General features: G+C 39.8%; 1 protein-coding gene across 1 annotated transcript in view; it reads right to left on the minus strand.

Moving 5' to 3' along the window:
* The window catches only part of gpr158a (G protein-coupled receptor 158a), a 59,409-nt gene that overhangs the window by 7,504 nt on the left and 31,187 nt on the right, over positions 1-20,718 (minus strand). Inside the window, exons 4-7 of the mRNA XM_035653527.1 lie at positions 18,889-19,115; positions 16,251-16,319; positions 2,622-2,731; positions 683-921 (exon numbers count right to left, since the gene is read on the minus strand). Of these exons, the coding sequence (XP_035509420.1) occupies positions 683-921; positions 2,622-2,731; positions 16,251-16,319; positions 18,889-19,115 (645 nt within the window). The remainder of the gene's footprint in view (positions 1-682; positions 922-2,621; positions 2,732-16,250; positions 16,320-18,888; positions 19,116-20,718) is intronic.

The raw sequence follows: 20,718 nt of genomic DNA on the forward strand, positions 1-20,718 counted from the left end.
CAGGTGCAGATTTCTAAATCAGAAAGATTTATTGCTTCTGGGTTTGTGTGTAATTTATGACCAGTATGTAGGTGAAGTCAGAGCTGCACCTTCCTATTACCAGCCTATTTTTACCTCCTAATAAACTGGATGAAAATGTGCCTTTCAGTATACAGTATCACAGCATGTAGCCTCTGCTGGGGGTCCATCTGTTTCCCCAGAAGTCAAAAAAAGACCATGGTTCTTTCTTCATGAAGCCTGAATCAGCAGATGTAAAACAGCATGCCGAGTTCCTCAACGCGAGAAGCTGCTCCCCTCCGAGCTTCTTTGATTTCTCATCAGTTTTTTATCTGCTGCTGGTGGCCCTCTCATCGATACACAACACAGGCAAGCGTCCAAGAGTGTAGCACTGGTTGAGAGGATTAATGTCTACTTTTGGGAAACATAAGAGCATTGCCAAATGTAGATGGAGGCAAACCTTCTTAGTTGTCATCCAACTTCACCTTCACCTCATCACTCACTCTTTTCTTGTCTCTCTCACTCTCTTTGAACTCCAAACGCTATCACGCCTAACAAATTACAGCTTGATTTTATGCCATGATGACCTCAGATAACCAGAGTTTTGTCACTCACACACAGTGTTCTGTGTATCTAAATCTATTCACAACACCCTATGGAGGCATAGGGCAGCAGCAGGGCTTACCGACAGCCATCATGTAGTCCCAGCGATCCAGCAGGCACATGCTGAACTGCAGCCCGTTGGGCGTGTAGCCCACATCGATGAGAGCCAACTTCCTGTCCGGGTTCTGACAGACGGCAGATGTCCAAGCCACAAGGAACCAGCAGACGATGAGCAGGATGATTCCCAGCAGACGCAACACTCGCCAACTGGTCATATAGGGGATTCTCTGGGCTGTACGGGACAGGAACACTTTCAGCACCCTGCGAAGGGAGAACGTTACAAAAATAAGTCATTGTAGATTATGGCAGAATCATTTCAAGCAGTAAAGACAGCATCAATTAGGGAGAATTTTCACCCTCTCTGCTTCTCTATCTCTACCCCAAACCTGCCTGAGGCCATTTCCCAGAATAAGCAACCCTTATAGCCTGTACCTTAACCTGCTGTCACTATATGTAGGTATACGAGCTGACAGTGACAAACAAGTGCTAGAGGGAAAGGGAAAGTTTCTGAATCAATAAAAGCACTCTTACTTAAAACACAACTTTTTTTGTGGTTGCAATGCATTCTGGTATATTGATGTTACTGTACCTCTGGCTTTGTTTATCACGCACTGAACATGTAATGTAAAACACTACTGCAATCAGTAAATATTGTAAGAGTTTCACACCAAAACTTTGAGACTGTTTGAGGAGAACAATTGGTCATTTGTCCAAAATGTTTATGTTTGTCTGAATAGGACCTCACCTAATGAATCCTATCTCAGACGCAAAGGAGGACATAGTCTGACATCGTTATTAGGGCTGCAAACCGTCACAAGGAGGCGTTGTGAAACTAACTACCGTTTGCATCTCAGTTCCTACTGAAAGTCTATGTTGGTTTCTTTTAACCATGACCACAATCTGATTCGAGTACCTAAATTCAGGATATCTGATGATACCGAGTAACAATCCCATACCAGTGCATTCCCCAAAATGTTATCAAGGTAATGGAAACTTCTTATTTTCAGGTGATTATACATATTATATTCCATTTCTGCCAACAGATCCTCCTAAATGTTACACACTGGACCTTTAAAAAGTTAAAAATGCAGATATCTTACATGATACATGCCCTATAGCTGTTTTTTTGAATGGATGAATAATTTTTCCAGCTCTGAAATGCATAATTATTACTACATGACATCATGTGGCATTAAATTCACAAACACAAAGACTGTTAATAGGAATGAAACTCTGCTCAAACACATGACCAGCCATCGCTATTCTTAGGCTCTGCCCTTCACGCACATTGATGAAGTGTCCACTGCGCTCCCCACTAATGAGCCCCCCATCAAAAATTGATCTGTGCAATATGTTAACTTGCACCTCTAAGGGTTTACTCGGCTATCGCTCGCATTAGCCACATCCTCTTAATCAGCATCTTCATTAGGCCTTTTTGACAGATTCGCCTGACAAAAAGCCCCACAGATGAACAATTTCAAGTGCATTACTTTAAATACAGCAGATACAGCCCCCTGGCTCATTATTGGCTATTCAGTGCTAGATAACCCCCTCTTGTTTCTCCCTCGCTGCATCCTCCAGCAGTCCTTTTCCGTCCTCTGATCACACACACATTTGTCTCTCGGTTTGTCTCTTGCCAACCATCATTCAATACTACATTATATATGGAGATAATTTGGGGCCAAAGCACCCTGTGTTTTCTTAATTACTTTTACTTAGCATTTCCCTCTTCCACTTAATGAGGCAGTGAATCCACCTCTAAACACATACAGCAGTGTAGTCTGGTGATGAATTCACAGAGAAACACTTCATAAGGTTCTTACTATTACAAGGAATTAAGATGTAATACAGTGTAATTGCACTTAAAGCGGTCAGTGTAATGCAATAGGCATTGCCTAGGAAGGATAACGACGTTGCACAAATGGTTTTGTGCAGATGTGTGTGTAATGCATGTGTATTACCTGTACAACTTAAGAGTCAGTGTCCCATAGACGGTAGCGAAACCGAGTAGTCGAACCCATCGCAGCAGGATGCAGCGGAAAACACTCGGCTGGAAAAAGAGAATCCCAACCTGCAACGGGACAGATGTAAATAACAATAAGGTTGTGTGAACAAACAATGTAAGAAACAAGTAAGGGGAGCCATCCAACTGTGAGTCTTTTCATTCTCGATAATAATAGGCCCTATATTCCTGAGAAAAGTTGTGGGAAGTTGCTCCCTGATTGTCCTCTCAGTGGACGACTCTCGGTGGAGTAATCTTATTTAAATGCAGGTTTGTTCCGGCTGTCCTGTTTTAGTATTTGGCAAGGCGCTCCCGTCTTCGAAACCTTTCAAAATGATTTGAATTCAATTACATTTCATTTGTATAGCACCAAATCATCAAAAAGTTATCGTAGGACACTTTTCAAATAAAGCAGCTCTATACCGTACTCCTTATGAAATTATTCACAGATAGCCAGCAGTTCCCACCATGAGCAAGCACTTGTCGACAGCGGTAAGGAAAAACGTCCTTTTGAGAGCTCTAGGTGGGCAGTCAATGCAATTTCAAATGTTAAAAACTCAACACAAACTCCACTTTTTCCAGGGCATTACCCCTTATCACAGGATCTTAAGCAGCAGCCTGAGAGCTCAGGACAGGGCCGGTGAGTGGTCCTTGAGTAGGGATTGTTTTGTAGACTGCGATTTCCAGGTTAACGGAATTATTTCCAGAATACAGAAACAATAACAGTCTGCATGTTCTTCATTGTCTGTTAATGTTGGCCATATTCAAGCTGATTTAAAGTATTAACTTGGGACAAAAGCTAACCTTTACAGTAGGTGTCTTGTCCAAGTACAGTATATTCAAATATGATACCAACACTTCTTATTTAAGAAAAGAGAGCAATCATTTCTGGCTAAAAATCTATATCACAATATACGGACAGATTTTTATTTATAATGTCAAATGTAATGATTCATTTTTTTTTTTAAACGTTAATCATTTATTTTTCTTTATTCATTCATTTAATCACAGTTGTACCAGTTATAGATTCAGGACTTTTAACATATTGGTTGATTGAATGTTTGGTTACATGTCATTGGTTGCAGTAGTTTCTTTTTTTCAACATGTGCATGCTGTTTCTATTACAATATTTATTGTAATTATGTGTTATACTACTCCAACTACTACTGGTACTACCATAACTGCAATTAAGACTAAGATGGAGGTAAAACCTTATTTATAGAGAAATTTTCTCAAGAAAATCCCATCATACATCAAAGAGAAAATTCATGAACTGCTTTGGTCATAATAATTAAAACAAGATAGAACAGTGAAGTGCAGAGTCATTTTATAAACATCCTTGGCATTACTAAAAAAAAATCCATCTAAGCCTGCTAACATAATGCAAAGCTTGCCCTTGAGACAAGGAGGATGGCATCCACCCGTGTTCGCTACAAAGACCTAGAAACACACTGAAATGGTGCCCATCCAAGCCGACAAAAAAATAAAATACTGATAGTCTTCCAAAGACATAACAAGCAGCAAAACAAACACACAAAAAGGGAAGAAACAAACATCTGAGCCAACATAATTATCTGTCCGTTGCAGATGTGCAGCGATTTCCCCTGTGGGATTGTTAATGTTAATCGGATTAGCCGAGGCATTATTACGTTCCCTCAGGCTGCGAAGAAGACGCAGGCATGTGGATATTTTTGCTCACTAGGTTTGAGTCAGTCTAGGGACACAGTGGGCCCCATGGGAGAAAGGGTGGCCCACATCCTCATCTGCTCACAGACGCTGGCCGACCAAACACAGAAACTTCTGGCTCAAACAAAGCTTGCTCCAGTTGACTCAGCTTTGCAAAGGGAATGTGGCACAGAGCAAATAATGAATAGATGAGTGCTTAGTTGTTAATCTCAAATGCATACATGGTGTTTCATGCAGAATTTTACTCTATGGGGAATGGAAAAGCCTCTAAAACTATATTTCAAACCATCCATGGATACCGAAACTCATCAGTGAGGTTACAGAAGATATCTAAATAACAATGCATGACTGCTCCTTGGTGCAAGCTTTTTTTAATAGAGAGGAGAGGCACAGGATAAAGAAATATCCTGTGCTTGGCAGGCGCTGAGCAACTCGCTGACGCACATTTAGGTCCACAGGGACGAAAGAGGGCACAGCAAGATGAGTAAAAATGCACCAGGGGAAAACACAGCTCATGACTCCTTTTTAGATAAACTACAAAATAGCAGTTTGATATCTATCACTTGCCAGTTTAAGGCCGATGTTGTTTGTGATGAGATTGAGACGGGGAGGTGTTATGAGCTGCTCCCTCCCGGGCTAACTCCAACTGGTCCGAATGAGTCGTCATAAAATTGTTTAACACGTTTAGCAGTTTAAGTTTCTCCATTAATGGTGTGATCTAATCTGTTTTCACTGCTTGAAACCACAATGGAAGCGTTTTAGATTTACTTGTTCACATTTGCCAGCAAAAAGCCAGACTGCGCCAGTAAAGTAGGTTATGACAGAAGATAATGTTGACAGCAGAACTAGTTCTGTCTCTTGTAATCCACTGGTTGGGATGTGTTTCTTGGCCCACATAATGAGCTGGCATTTACCTTTACTTTATGATTAAACATTTAGTCATGCTAAGCCCTCTAAGCATGAAAAACTGTTAAACTGTTTAAAATATCTCTTTAAGCACCCACTGAAGTTTCTGATAAGCTTTTAATATCAATGAAAAAGAAAATATTACAGTGTGATGTACATGTGATGAGGCTCAAATTCTGTTTCCAGTACTCACTGTAACACAAAACCAACAATACGTTCCCTCTTGAGTCTCAGCTCTCCCCAGTTCATCTGATACTATAAGGTATATCCCCATCCCCCAGTGTCCTCATTGTTGCCCACACCAATGTCATTACTCATATTTTATGGATAGAAATAAGCATAGTCACTGTCCTCGAACACTGTCATGACCCTCACTCCACATACAACGTCGAGCAGAAGTTCATTACACAAGCCATGCACTTTCCATTTGCAGGGTTTCTGGGAAGAGACTCGCCCCTGAACCTCCGACAGGTTTCTCTTAACGCCAGTGTGCATAAAGAGTAAGATCAGATTTTGCCCCCCTTTTCTTTTGAAACCTGCCATTAATAATCAATGCTAAGTGCTGGGAATCTTAGATTCAGCGCTGTGGGAACGGTAAAGGATCGGGTGTTATTCCCGAACGTGTGTGTGTGTGTATGTGCGTACTGGAGGATGAGGGTGCTGTATACCTATCTAATGGACATCAATATCGAGGAGACAATTATCAACACACTTACTACTCTTCAGCCTGCCTCCCCCTGTTTGTCTCAGTTACAGCATGAGTAAAGGCTTATGGAAATGCTGAGTGAGCGTTGCCAACATCCAGCAGCCCTCTTACCTTTATATTTCTACAATATCCAATACAGTCTATAGCGTCTATATTGGACATCTTTTTTGAAAAGTACAACAATTTCAATTAAGTTCTTTAAAGCTGTACTCAAAATGGCACATATTTCATATCTAGTATGGAGGACAGTTTTAGTTTCAGGCAGGCAGGTGAGCATGTCCCAGCTGGATGTCTGCCCTGATCATTATGTTCATCTGCTGACCCAGTCTCCACCTTCCCCAGACACCTAACTAAACACAACCTGGCTCTGCATCTGCCCTCCAAAACAAAGTGTTATTATGTGGAAACTACAAAACAGAACAGTGTTCTACAGACGAACACCTGAGAAGATTTAGCTTCCATAAGCAGACTTAACTTTTAAAGTTGTGAAAGTGCACTATGGCACAATTGAAGGAAAGCACAGGGGCTAACTGGCTGACGGAAGCACTCCTTCATGGATATCTGTCTTCATAATTATTCATAATAAACCTTCTGCCCAGAACTTTCTTTCCAGCAAACCTCTCCATTACTATTCATTAAGAAGAGGAATTTTATACCAGATGTTTGCCGAAAACCTGATTGCTAAGTAATGAAGTCATCCAAACATTTAAAAAAATAGTTATATATTTTAGTACATGCGTTTATTGATACCACTCTCATACTGTATCTGTACTGTATATAGCTGGAGCCAGCAGCCAGTTATCATAGCTTAGCATAACGACTGGAAAAAGGGGGAAACAGCTAGTCTAGCTCTAGTCGAAGGGAAGACAATCCACCTACCAGCACCTGTAAAGCTCACAAATTAATACGTTATACGTTTGTTTGATCTGTAAAGAAACAATGTCCAAGAAATATAGATTATGCTAATTAAATATTAAATTTTAATTAATGAGCTTTGCTGGTAGGGAGATATTACAGTTTTCATGCTAAGCTACGCTAGTCGGCTGATGGCTGCAGCTTTATAGTAACCAAAGATATATGAGTCTCATCTAACTCTCGGCAGGAATGCAAATAAGTGCATTTCCAAAAAGTGTTTAAAATATTTTCTCTGTGATTTGTAGCAAGGTCAAAGTGCAATTATAAAATAAAATATCTAATTTTCCCATTTTTCATTACTTTCTACAGGGTAATATAAACTTAGTTGTCAATTTATTTGATAAACCTTGCTAAAACTAATGCAGTCTAGTACAACAGTCCTGCAATGAATCTTACCCTCATAAAGGTTATAATGTTCAGTTTTTTTTACAGAAAGGTATTTCTGTTATTTTGCCTACACTCATTTATGTAAATGGATGGAAAAAAAGATAGAAACAACTCAGTATAATGCATTACAGCTATATCCTCCACAGTGACCATACATTTCAATCTATTCAATTAACCATTAAAAGTCCAATGTGTAACATTTAGGAGGATCTGTTGGCAGAAATGTAATATAATATGTTTTCATTCGTGTATAATTTCTTGAAAATAAGAATCTTTGTGTTTTGTTACCTCACAATGAGCCATTTTAATCTACCATCCTACATACTGGTCCTTTGAAGTTCACTCCATTCCATTGGAAGGTCTATAAACTAGCATTAAATAATGCATTAGTTCACATTATCTTTTATTGAGGATTCACATGGGCTGTTGAGAAAGAGCTATTAACCTGACATCAGATGTTATAACACATATAAAGGGCTTTGTTAATGATCTTATCAAGACTGACTGGTAGGACAGTGACTAAGCAGGTGGCTGATCGGTGTTTTGTTTTTGAACAATGACAGGACATGATAGCTGTTGATGGGAACATAAACTGTTGTTGGGGATTTTAACCTGTGATGGTGTGGACGAAGGGCAGTTTATCATTCATTCATTATTTCATCTACCTTTCACTGGTGATCACTGGTAAAATGAGGAGTGATGGGGGTCTAAAAGAACAGACAAACATAACAAGAGCAAGATTCACACGCTCACCCACTTACTCATTCAATCAACACTCAGTCACTTAATTTGCAGTTATCTTTCATTCCTAATCATCTCTCATTTCAGCACCCACCAGCTGGCTCCACACAGAGACTCAGTGGGTTGGTTACCCGCTAGAGTTTGTCCCTGTTGACGATGGTGACGCAAGCCAGCCAGCTGTGGTGCGAGCAGCAGCTTTCCAGGGAGTTGTTGTGATGTTGGCTACCTCTGTGTTCAACTCTGCTGTACTCACTGAAGCTGATTTTCTACTTTTGTTTTGAGTTATCTGTTTATTCTGACAATTTCCTGCCCTCATTGTAACCTTTTATACTATAGAAGCACAAAGGAGACCGAGGAGGGCAGCGGCCTGTTGCACCAACTGAACAGAAATATTGATCGGAGTATAAAGTAAAGTAAACTAAACTCAACACTCGGTTCTGTTGCACCATTGCTTCTCACACTACTTACATAATTTAAAACAATGTTGCAGATGTTGCAATGATGTTTCATCTAGGGCAGTATTTGGATAATACTGAAGAAAAAGAAACTACTGCCGAGTTGAAGCGAAGCAAAACACCCAAAAGAGATTTGGCAACTCACACCCACTATCCAAAAGATTTGTCCATTTTGATAATATCTCCAGACCCTGATCTTTGGCATCCTTTAAACTGAGAGGCACCTGATTCAGCTGCGTACTGCTGGAAAACGCACAGAGAATGCTGTTTACAAGAGACTACAGGTCATACCAGGTGCAGTTAGGCTGTAGCAGTAAAACAAGTTGAACTGAGCAGGTACGTGCCATTGTTTTTTAATTGAATTGTTGTGATGTGCCAATTCCTCTTGAAAAAGTCTCACAGTCTTGCTTTAGAGTAGGCAGGGTTTAAACTTCTCTCTCAAGCGCTCTTCTCTTCACACAGCTACTTCTGACACTTTTCATGCATCCAACACCATGAATGCCTTTGAGGAGTGACTGTCCAAAAGTGTGTGTTATTTCCATGACCACAGGCTTTTCACCATGCTTTTGATTGTGGCCACTCAGAAAAAGTACCAACATTTTTGCTTTTAGACGTGGGTGTGCAAGACATTGTACAGCCTAGTTTGTTTGAGACCTTACATATGACCTTAACTGAAGTACAGATAAAAAACAGATTCCCCACACAGCTATGTAAGCACTTAACTTTAATGTCATGAAAACACAAACTCTGGCACTCTGCAGTCCCCAAAGGCTTTATGTGAGAATGGTAACACACCCACAACCAAAATCTGACGCCCAACTGGATGCACCGCGGAGCATACACAAATAATTTTGTGCTAGACCGCTTTAGATAATTAGCTCTCGCTGTAGGGCGAGCAGGAGATATTCAACAAATAACACTTAAAAAAAGAAAGTGGGTGGATTCTTTTATTAGACTAATGCAGTTAGCGCAAAGAGCACCGGAAAGCAGCAGTGTGTAATTAACTTGTAATGTGTAGACAATAAAAATGCAAATGTGTATGTGCACGGGGGTCGATGAAGACGGTGAAAGCTTTAAGGATTGATCGTGAAGTTCAGGGTCCCACAGGGTATTGAATACACAGACCTCTCCTTCAATGCCTTGAAATGTGTGTACTGCATGTAGTAGAGTAAAAATACCATATTCTATATACTCTAAGTCTCGTTATCCTACGTCACAAACAGCATGCAAAAACCTGCTTAAGTTTTGTCTGTAGATGTTCTGCAGACATTGACAATCTCCAGATAACCTGCACATTCAATAAGTGTACTGTAACAGCACATCCACTTTTTTGTGTGCACACACTCTGGACTTGCATACATTTTTTTAACTTATACTTAAACCTGACATTATTGATTTTTTTGCTTGGGGGCAGGAAAACAAGCTATAAACATAACATTAACATCTTATTTCCCTATAATTTTTTATAGGTAACGTGCTATAGCAAACAGTTGCCTATTTACACAGCCCAATATTCACTCTCCTTTAGCTCTGTTTTTTGGTCTTCAACACTTGGATGTTGACTGGTGAACATGCTCAATGATAATGCTCAAATGAATTGTTGTCTTGCTCTAATAACTGTAATAAACTTACTTTAGACCTTTGTGATGTTAGTCGTTCTCAATCTCATACCAATGGCGCTATTTAGTGTTTATGTTTTTGTCTACATTTTCCATAAACCCTGCTACATCCTGCTTCAAAGATGATAAGTCACCACTCTTACACTAGAGTTTCACACATATAAATGTTGCTTCCAATTTTGTACCATAAAGAAATATCCTTTTGTACTCTAAAATCACCTGATGGACAATGGGAAATTGCAGTATGGGATCTAATTTTGTTAATATCTCTAAATGAATGTGGTCAGAACTTAATAAACTTAAGATGCTGATAATGTGACCCAAATGGTTTCAATGTCTGAATTGAGTCCGTAAGACTTATGGTTTGAATGGTGAATTATTATGAGGGGTTGCCAGAAATGACATCTAGAAGAGCAACCTCATTCATATGGAGCACTTACTGAATTGAAAATGCCAAAATAAAATATCATATATTAGTCATCTGTCAGTGATGCGGCATAAACACATCAGTTTTAAGATTTAAAAAATGTTAGCCAGTCCCAGTCAGAGGAACAGACGGTGCAAAATTTCAGCCTTTTGTTATCACAGTTTCTTTGGAAACTGCTCCCAGCTAAAGGAGAGAAAAATGACTTTCAGCCATTTAGTGCGTCTGTCTCCATCTGAGTAGAGAATGGGATGGTGCAGCCTCGGGAATCATTCTGTCACAACAAAGCTCCCGTGCTACTTTTAATGTTTTGACATGAAATAGTGACAGCCATCCGGTCCGCCCATGGCCCGCTTTTTCTGGTCATCATCTCCTGCTCATTCCCCGTCTCTTCTTTTTTTCTAATCTACAAAACACCTTCAGTATGAGAGAGTGGGAGGTGGCACCGGTGGGAGGTGGGAGCAGGGTAGAGGTGAGGTGTTGTAATAGCAATGGATCCATTTTTATATGAAAGCCGACACTCACTGCCACATGGGAAGGGCAGCTTTCTGGAGGGAGGTAATGGTTTCTTCTCCTCCCGCTGCTCCCTGAGGTGGGCTGAGTGTAAATTACATCCAGCTCGGCCTCTGCACAGTCAAGACCAGAGCTGGCTGGTGCTCGCCTCCCACAATTCCCTTCCCTCTTCATCACCAGTTACATTCTGAGAGATATTCCCATATTGCTTGGGCGCAAAGGTGCAAAGTGGTGATGCTATCTTTCGTATTCCAATCTCTCGTACTTTCTATCTTTCTGCTCATGTAGATAGAAGGAACACTCCAACTGCAGCAGTACATCCTCAACTTCAACTTAGCGACCATATGTTTTGGGGGACTCTACAGCACTTTACAGAGGGAAGATGGGAAGCAGGGTATGAAGGGACAGGCTGGCAATGCAAACAGCAACCCTCCAGATTCACTTAAGTCAGATTGAAAGTGTCAGAACAGCTTGGATAGAAGGCAGAGCAGAGCAAGGGAGAGAAATGGATGGCAGACTGTGTTTCATGGCCTGTCAGGTCAGGATACATTATCCCCTGGCCATACTGTTTCTCATTAGCCCCCTGATGTGCTGTGAAGCCCTGCCTGCCTGCCTGCCATGCACGGCAAAGCCCTGAGTTGGGCTGAGGTGGCACTTTGGCCCAGCTTGGCACCAAGACAATGCTGAGATTGGACAGGTGGAAAGATGAGGAATGAGGGACAAGGGAATCGCACCCAAAGGTCGTTGGTTTGAAAACTTAAACAGCACACTTATGAACACTCTCTACTCTGCCCATATCAAAAGGTACTGGGTTAACAGTAAAAAGGGAGTTTGCCAGGTGAGTACAATTACATAGAGACTGTAAGACACTGTCCCCAGTGTTCGTAATTTTTTCCAACGCTTAAAATGGACTTTGACCTAAAAACTGAGGTACAAGTGATCTCTTGCGTGGAATAAATAAGGCAGAATTAGCCTCACACTGTTAGAGGTATAGAACATCAAAGCCCCTAGGTGGATGATTGAGTTGTGCAAAGTCTCTGACCTTGACACTGCAACTCCCTTCCGGCAGTTGATGTTGGTTTCTTTAAACAATAGTTTAAAAACATTAGATGCACAGTGTTCAAAGAAAAACCTTAACTGTATATTCCAAACTAAACTCAAATAAATCTTTTGTATCGCAAAAAAGATTGAGATTGGATCATCTGTAAAAGGCACAAATTCCACGTAAAACTGTATTTATTTTGAGTTTAATCAACATTATTTTTTGCACTGACAGTAGTCTCACAGGACCAGGATGCAAGAATGGCTAGATGTGTCAAATTTTCAGCAGTATGGGTATGCTTTTTCGCAACCAGAGAGTCTTCCTATCGGTTATAATTGCTCTTGAAACAATCTATTAATATAACAAGTGTGTGTATGAAATAAACAGAAGAAGATCTGGGTAGTTAACATGTAAAGTACACACAGCTGAACAGACCACAGAAACCCATGAACTGATTATTTTATCTAAAAGAAAACTGAAGTGGGAAACTGCACTGCAAAAACACCACAGCAGTGAATGCTTAACACATAAGGTGTCACCAAAATTATAAATAGAAACTTGCAGATTACCACTTTTACATCAGTTAACATTTATGAATGCATAACCAGCAGAGCAGGAGGCGTGACATGTCTCACAGGAGGGAACATGCAGGGATAGAACTAGGGCTGTCTCCGGGGCAGCCTGCACTGGTGCACACACAGATGGTTAGGAAGTAGCAAAGGGAAGATAAGTCTCATACGGTGCATTTACATGCAGTTAGGTAACTAAGTTATTGTTAGCTTTCTGCCCCGTGTCATGTATGGAATGTTTCTCCACTCATTTATTTGGGTTTTTACTTTAGTTTATCACCTGTCTGTATATCAATTAAAATATAACACCCTTGATTTAGACATTGAGGGAAACTCTTGAACGTACTGAACATCTGCATGTGAGGGGTAAATTTAACAACAAAATATTTAACTGCCCTCTAGAACGACACATGTTCTGATCTGACGCTTGTATGTCGGCAGGACATCATCATTTGTGTGTGCGCTTTGAAAACCGCTACAAACCGCTGTTGCAAAATATATGTGGTCTGGTTAAGTTAAGGCACAAAAACAACTTCAGGTTTAGAGAAAGACCATAAATAGGATTAAAATAAGTATTTAGTTAAGGTAGTTATGTTATCGTAGAGCATAGGAAGTTGTTCGACTAAAGTATTTCCTGCCTTAACCTGTTATGTAGAAATATATATATTTTTTTAAATAAAAGGAAAGGGGAAACGAAAGTGAGGAGAAGTGAAGAAACATCAGCAGGAAATCAAGTGACAAAAGGTTAAGCAGAGTAACTGACTGGGAAAAGAGAATGTCAGGTGAAAAAGGCAAATGTGGAAAAGAAGATAAACTGATTATTTCATTATCATTACCTCCTATGCAAGCTATTGTGTGACACACAAGCTGCCGTTTGGACAATGAGATTCTAAAAATATTGTTACGACAAGTAGAATCATGCTTAATTAATTGGCTTTTTGCATTTCCCCCCATCATTGTGAAGCACCTATCAGAGTGTCTTTTGACAGGTTGAGGCCAGGTGGCACCACAATGTGATGCCTCTGATTCATTACTCTTGTCTGAATGTATTGCTGGCTTGACTGGAGGAGATGGTGGCATCTGAAAAAACAAGTAGCAACATTAATCCAAACTCTCACTTTACTCCAATCTAAGCCTCCCCAGCAGCGTCAATAAGACGCTGCAAAGAAACAAACGCAGGGCTGGCAAGCTAATCCAGGGATCACATTGTGAATCACAAATGCGTGTCCGGCTGTCCGCTCTCCCCCTCTCTCATCTCCACAGCCAGACGGAAATAGCCGGCTTTGGCACTGCCATAATTTTGCCTCTCCTCTCCCTCTGTACTCCCTGTTCTTCCCCATTCATTTCAAAGCAGGGGGGCTGAAGTTATTGCATGTGACACACTCACAGAGAGTAAGGGGGAATTGCATTACTCCACAAAGCTGAATGCTATGGGAGCAGGATGAGATGTATCTCCTGCTGCTTAATAACAGTGGAATTATTTAAAATAGAAGCAGCAGCAGCAGCGGTGGAATATTTCTGAATCTATATTTAGATTGGGAGTGATGCGTCTCACCCTCACAGTCGCGGCTCATGTGGGATTCGCAGGGGGAGACATGGAAATGCATCTGTGGAGATCAATCTAGCGTGCTACACAGAGCCGTACAGAAAGATGCTGTTTTCACATGATCGAGCTGAAATGTTTTATCAAAGTCGTGTTCACAGTGACCATTTCAGCATAACAGCACTGAATAATCTGACCGAATTTCAATACATCTAAAGCACTGAAACGAGGTAGAATTTACAGAGTAAGCTACAAAGTTAAGTTCTCTTTGTAGAATCTTTTTATAAGCAATCTATTTTTAGCATTTGGTGCCATCACTACACCAGCTGGATACAGGATTATCTACTATTCATTCATTCACTAACCAATAACCTGACTCCCAGCTTGCTTTCACTCTGCAAATTTCAAACATTATTACTTTCCAGGACCTTGTCGCAGCAAATTGCATTGATTAGCCAGCTCTAAATCAGTTGACTTTAATCACATTTAGCCTGCATTGCTTTGCTAAGCATATAGCTCCACATGATTGCAACTAAATTGCGATTAGCCAATGCCCCAAGCACCCAAGAGAAAGACATAATGTTAGATTTATGTAAATCGATGGTACGTGGATGTTGGACTGAGTCTAGTCATCTACAAGAATAATGAGGTGCTTCAGAAGTTGGCAAACAATGCCACTGTTCTTTTATTGATAGAAAATGGCCAATTGATTTTCATGAGGAATAATGAGTGGAATAAGTTATTGTCTGCAATACTGTTATATTGTTATCTGTACATCAAATGAAGAGTCTCAGTCTCACATAAAGCTTACGGTAACCAGTAGGCATTTTCAGTTGTTGGACTTACTATAAGAGCTATCCTCACTAGCAGTACCAAGAAGTTATCGGTGAAAATCGAAGAATGCTGTTTTCATTAATTTCTTTACTCTATAATAAGACATCCACTAGCTTTGGCCAGTACTTTGATACTTTTTTTGCTTACCCTTTAGCCCACCATTCTGTAAAAATTTAAAAGACTGTTAATATGAAACATTTTATGACAATAAACATGTAATAAACTTTTCGCTCACTGTGGTAAAAAAAACTATTTTTTCCATAACTGGTTAATGTAACAGGTTTTTCCTTTATTAATCAATTGCTTTGTCAATAAAATGAAAAAAAATCCTGTTAGGATTTTCTAAAGCCCAAGGTGACGTATTTAAATTGCTTTCCACAACCAAAATATATTATAGTTAACTATCATATATATCAAAGAAAGGCAGCATCAAAACTCACGGTTTGACATGCTGGGACCAGTGGATGTTTGCCTTTTTTGCTTTAACAATGACATACACGATGAACAGATCCCCAAAGTGGGATGGGTGTTAAAAGTTTAATGGCTGGTTTTGGCTAAAACAGCCAAACTTCTAAGATAAAGGACATACATTTACATATTAAATTTAAAGTGACCAGTTTGATAAAGAAACTGGGAAAATAAGTTTTAAAGTCAAATTAAACTGTTAAAGTCAAATAAAATGTAATGGAGTTTATTGTGTATGAAGGTCTGAATGTGTGCATTCTGAATGTGTGCAGTCTGTATGACGCAGCGTGACTGGCTGGTCAACAGATGGTAGTGTTGACAGGGTGCTGGGTTCATTGGCCAACTCTGCGTACAGTTAGCAGGGGGTCACCAACAAGCCCTGGGATGTTTGTCTCTGCCGGTCCCATTTTATCACACGCACACCTTGGCTGTGAAAACCCTGCTTAGCACAGCTCCATGCAGTTGTCAAATATAACAACCTACCACAACGGTATGATTTATGGACTGAGGTTTGTACTATCTGACAAAGCAAACAATCCTGCTCTGTAGCTGCAGATACGAAACTTTGTTCTGAGCTCTGATTCTGTTTTAGATGAATGAGCGACAGTGTGAGCTGAAGGTCAACCTGAATGCCAGCCTTCAGTCAAGGAGAAGATTTTTGTTTTCAGCTCAAAGGAGCATGGCATGAGGACTATCAGCAAACACGTGAAGAAATGAGCACATGAAAGGAAGCAAGTACACACACTCTCTCTCTCTCTCTCTCGCTCTCTCGCTCAGGCTTACCGGAAAGTAGAGAAGCATAGCTCCACACAGGATGGCCTCGAGTAGGACTAGACCTGATGCTCTGATGCTCTGCCAAAAAAGAAAGATACATGATTAAACTTCTAATTTTTGCATGCATTAATTCAAGATTGTTGGCCACTTGGGGCTAGCGCAACAAGCTGTAAACACAAATGGACACATGCGTTTTTGGCCAAATGTTAGTCCAATATTCACTCTTCTTTTAGCTCTGGTTTTATCTGAGGGAAATATTTGGCTCCTCATCAGCTAAACGCAAAATTATTGTACATCACTAGCTCTGCTGGCTGGCGTTTGGTGCTGTTGCTTGAGAGAATGAGGGCTGTGACAGTAATTCAAAACAATAAAATTGCATGCCCTATAAAAAAACAAAACAATGAGCTGAAAGAAACTAAAACACTATGTAGAGCTGAAGGGAACTGCAGAGTCGGGTGATAATTCTCTGTAGGTTTGTATATTACATGTAGTCATTTGATCCATTGTTGATATTACAGATTTACATATTACAGTGGTTTTAATTTTCATATTCACTTATACAAGATACTATGCAGAAAGTCTCATTTAATATAAAATGGCCATCATCCAAATGGAAAATTACAACTGAATACTGTTTTTCCTTATATAGGACAGTTTGGAATATCTTTTAAAATGCTCCTCACGCTGCACAAGGTCTAAACCAGTCTAAAACAGCAGGATATCATAATATTTCAGGAAGATTTAGAAGGTGAAGAGAGCTTTCTTCTTTGCTGGATGAAAGAGAACAAAGCAAAGTGAAAGCTCCCGCCTCAAGGACTCACCATTTCAGTGTGCACTTCTTGTGCAAGATATTTAACAACATATCGTCCTCTAATTGACACAATGCTTGAGGGGGCTTTCAAAAAGCAGAAGTGTGCTCCACATTTAAAAATACATACAAAAGACAACACAAAATACTAACCACAGCTATGCAGACCAGATGAGTGATTTTTATCGCGTTTAAAATATTTTAAAAAACATAAATCTTTAACCCAAATGAATTTGTCTATGAAAATGAACCGTTTTTAATTTATCATAAAGTCTGTGAAGAGCTTTGAAACTAAGCTCCTAAACTTAGTTTGATAAGATTAATGGGGATTACATAAATGGGGATTACATAATTATGACAAAGCCCTGGAGTATCTAAAAGTTTCATCTGCTTTATTAATGGGAGCGATCCTTTGTTCAACCCTGGTTGATGTAATGGCAGAGTCTTCAGGTGTGTGGGAGATAGAGCAGCTAGATGTTCCCCCTGTGAGCAATGTGGTGAATCTTCAGGCTAATCATCACATGTCTAATGCTCAAGACAAAGCCTTCAATTATGCCAATTAATTGAAAGTAGCAGCTAAAAGCTCAGAGGATTTTATAAATCCAGACTAAAGTTTACCTGGGTAGAAAGTGAACTAAAATTGCCAACTTCTATTTAAATTAAGCTGTAACGCAACACAAGGTAATAGTAATAGTACACAGCTTTACCGAATGTTACTGTTGATATATCAACAATTCAGCTAAAAGCCAGTTCATTAAACTTTCTGCATTTGCAATTCAATTTGAAACTGATGCAATTTGTTGGGAATAAGGCTTGAGCAGATATTAATAGAAACAGACACCATGGCTGAGTAGACAAACAGTAAGAGAGACCCCTCTCATTAATGAGCAGAAACACAAAAAATCTCAATCAATTATCACTTTACTCAATAATATTCCAATAATCTGACAATTTTCTGGTGATCTGGATTAAAAAAAAACATGTTGTAGCACCATACCACACTACCAAATATTACTTAGAGACTTAGATACTTTGTTGAAATGCTAACATCTACTGCCTGAGCTAAATCTTAATCCATACAGAGCATTAAGTTTTGTGTTTGTTAAGTAGTTTCACCTTTTGATGATGCAGCGACAACATCATCACCCTCCAGGGAAATGTGTAAAATAAAGTATATCATTAAGTAAAGTGATTAAATTAGATGGACATGACATTATCAACCTGAACCAAATCAACATTTCTCACTGCCACATTTAACAAATATATGTTATGAATTAAACACCAACACAGATTTCATCGTTAGAAAGTTGCATATTATCACTCAAACTGTGAAAGATGAGGCCTGATGTAAATCAGAGTACATTTGACTTAGTGCTCTCATTTGCACAAACTGGTCACTGTCCAAGTTACTGATGTTGATCTGTGTCTGAGCTGTTTGAAATGATTTCAAAGCTTTATCGTGACCACCCACATACGGATTCACTGGTTTATTAATCCAAAGGGCTTTGATGACCATCGGGTCCAGAAGACATCAAACAGGTAACTGATGTGATGTTGTAATTGTAAATTGAATCTGTGTAGTTCTCTCTTTTGCACTGCAGAGTTTTCAAACGTAACTAAAAAACTGAGAATATTAGTGTGGTGAGCTATTTTAAGATTTTAATAATGCAATAATAAAGGAGAAAAAGATTTAGCGTCTCTGTAGCAATCTCAGTTTAGCCCTCATGACAATGCCTGCCTATGGGCTCATTAATTATTCAAAAACAATGTCAGTTTAAATTATAATAAATGCATCAAACTCTGTAAGGGAATGTTTCTTATGATTACAAGTACACATACCTTATTCCTGCGAAAGTGGTAGATGAGTACCATGCTAACAAAGACAATCAGCAAGCAGAGGCACTGGAAGGAGAGCACAGCCAGTCGAAGAGCCCCGTCCTCTCGTGCCACACAGGGGGTGTCGTCCTTACAGTAGGCACAGCCCTGCTGGCATGGGAGGCAGTCGCTGGATGACCCCTCGTCTGCATTGGGACCGCTGTCTGCAGCTTTCCCCTTTTTCCCCATCCCTGTCAAAAACAAGATTAAGAAATAAAGGAGTTTAGTTCCAAATATTTCTGGCAAGAAATCTCAGCGACTGACCCAGTTCTCTTTTCTGTCACTGGCATTGATCAGAAAGCATGTCGACCCTCCGCAGACATGATCACTTCTGTGCTTTACAGTGACTTCTAACCATGTCATACTTGTATCTCAGGGGGTACAAGACTGTGGAGTAGCTCAGTTAATTTAAAAAAAAAACGGTTAATTATAAAAATGTATACATGTTGATGTTAAACCTGAAAATTTAATCCATAAATAGTCAATTTTTTTTTGCTAAAAAAAATTGATAAACAGCTAAATGTTTTTTCAAAAGTAGGCAAACACTTTCTATGCTGAAAGTGAAAACATTTAGTTTCTGCAAAACTTGACTTGTAAATATGCAGTTCATGAAATTGTTATTTTAACACAATGTTTCCATGATTTTTTTATAGATCATATATCGATATAGATAGATTAGAAGCAGATTGTGACTGAAATTTCCTCTGGATCTGTTGAGACCAGTATTAAAAGATAAAACGGATGAAGTTCTTCTGTGACAGACTGAAGTGTCCCGAGTATATATATGCTTATCCCTCTCTGACCTTACAAGGATTCATCGACATTGTGTCAACACAAGGGAGATGGATCTATATGTGTGAACATGAAAAGTCAACACTGCTGCACCTTGTTCAGTCACTGGCATACCGTACAAGGCTAATAACTCCGGTTTAATCTGTAAAAATCACACAGAGGACATGCCAGAACCTAGTAATTTTATCCTCAAAAGTACTATGGGGAGACTAAAGACAGGGCAGGTTGGCTGAAACCATAAAAATCTATGCTTTTTGAAGCTAGACTTTGACCGATTGAGGATCTGAAAATAAATGTATTCAAGAATTACCACTGAGGTTGAGGCATGAACCAGCCACTGAGCCACAAACTGCTTCAAAAGAAGCTGCTCTGCTGCCAAAAGTGGAGGAGTTTGGTCAGTGGTGAATGTTACCCCCCAGGGTAAACTAAGGTAAAAACCCAAACAAACCAAGGGGACAACAAGAAGCTAGTGGACTATTGGTTTGCTTAGAAATCCCCTGAGAAATGCCCATATGGTTGGACAGATAACAAATGGTGGACTTATATAGAGCTTTTATGGAGCTCTTTATTGGAAGCAGCCATTGTCTCAGAGATTTGCAGGGATTTTGCCTTTAAAAAGAAACTGGCCTATTTTTCAAAGCTATGACTCTGCACATCATTGATCCCTTCAAAAGGACTACTTATCTCCGTAGCAATGAGTCACATCCTTCAGCTCATTCTCATTGGTTTGCTTCTCTTACAGTTTACTGGCAGGAACAGCTATAGTAACTTCTCCCACATATTTATATGCAAGATCTACAGTGGAAGATCACTGAGAGACAAAGGAAAGTGAGTCGCACTGGCTTTCTCTGCAAAGGAGTGTCAAGGATGTCCCCTTGTGGATTAACAGGCTTGTTATTGGCCCCATGGTGGGCCAGACTGCTGCACTATGCCTCACTAACAGGCTTGCCTCTCCTCTCTATTATTGTGTTCTCAAAAAAACACACACATGCATACACACAC

This window comes from Morone saxatilis, unplaced genomic scaffold (genome assembly GCF_004916995.1).
Source record: "Morone saxatilis isolate NCDOM2014 unplaced genomic scaffold, NCSU_SB_2.0 Contig0, whole genome shotgun sequence".
NCBI lineage: Eukaryota > Metazoa > Chordata > Actinopteri > Moronidae > Morone > Morone saxatilis.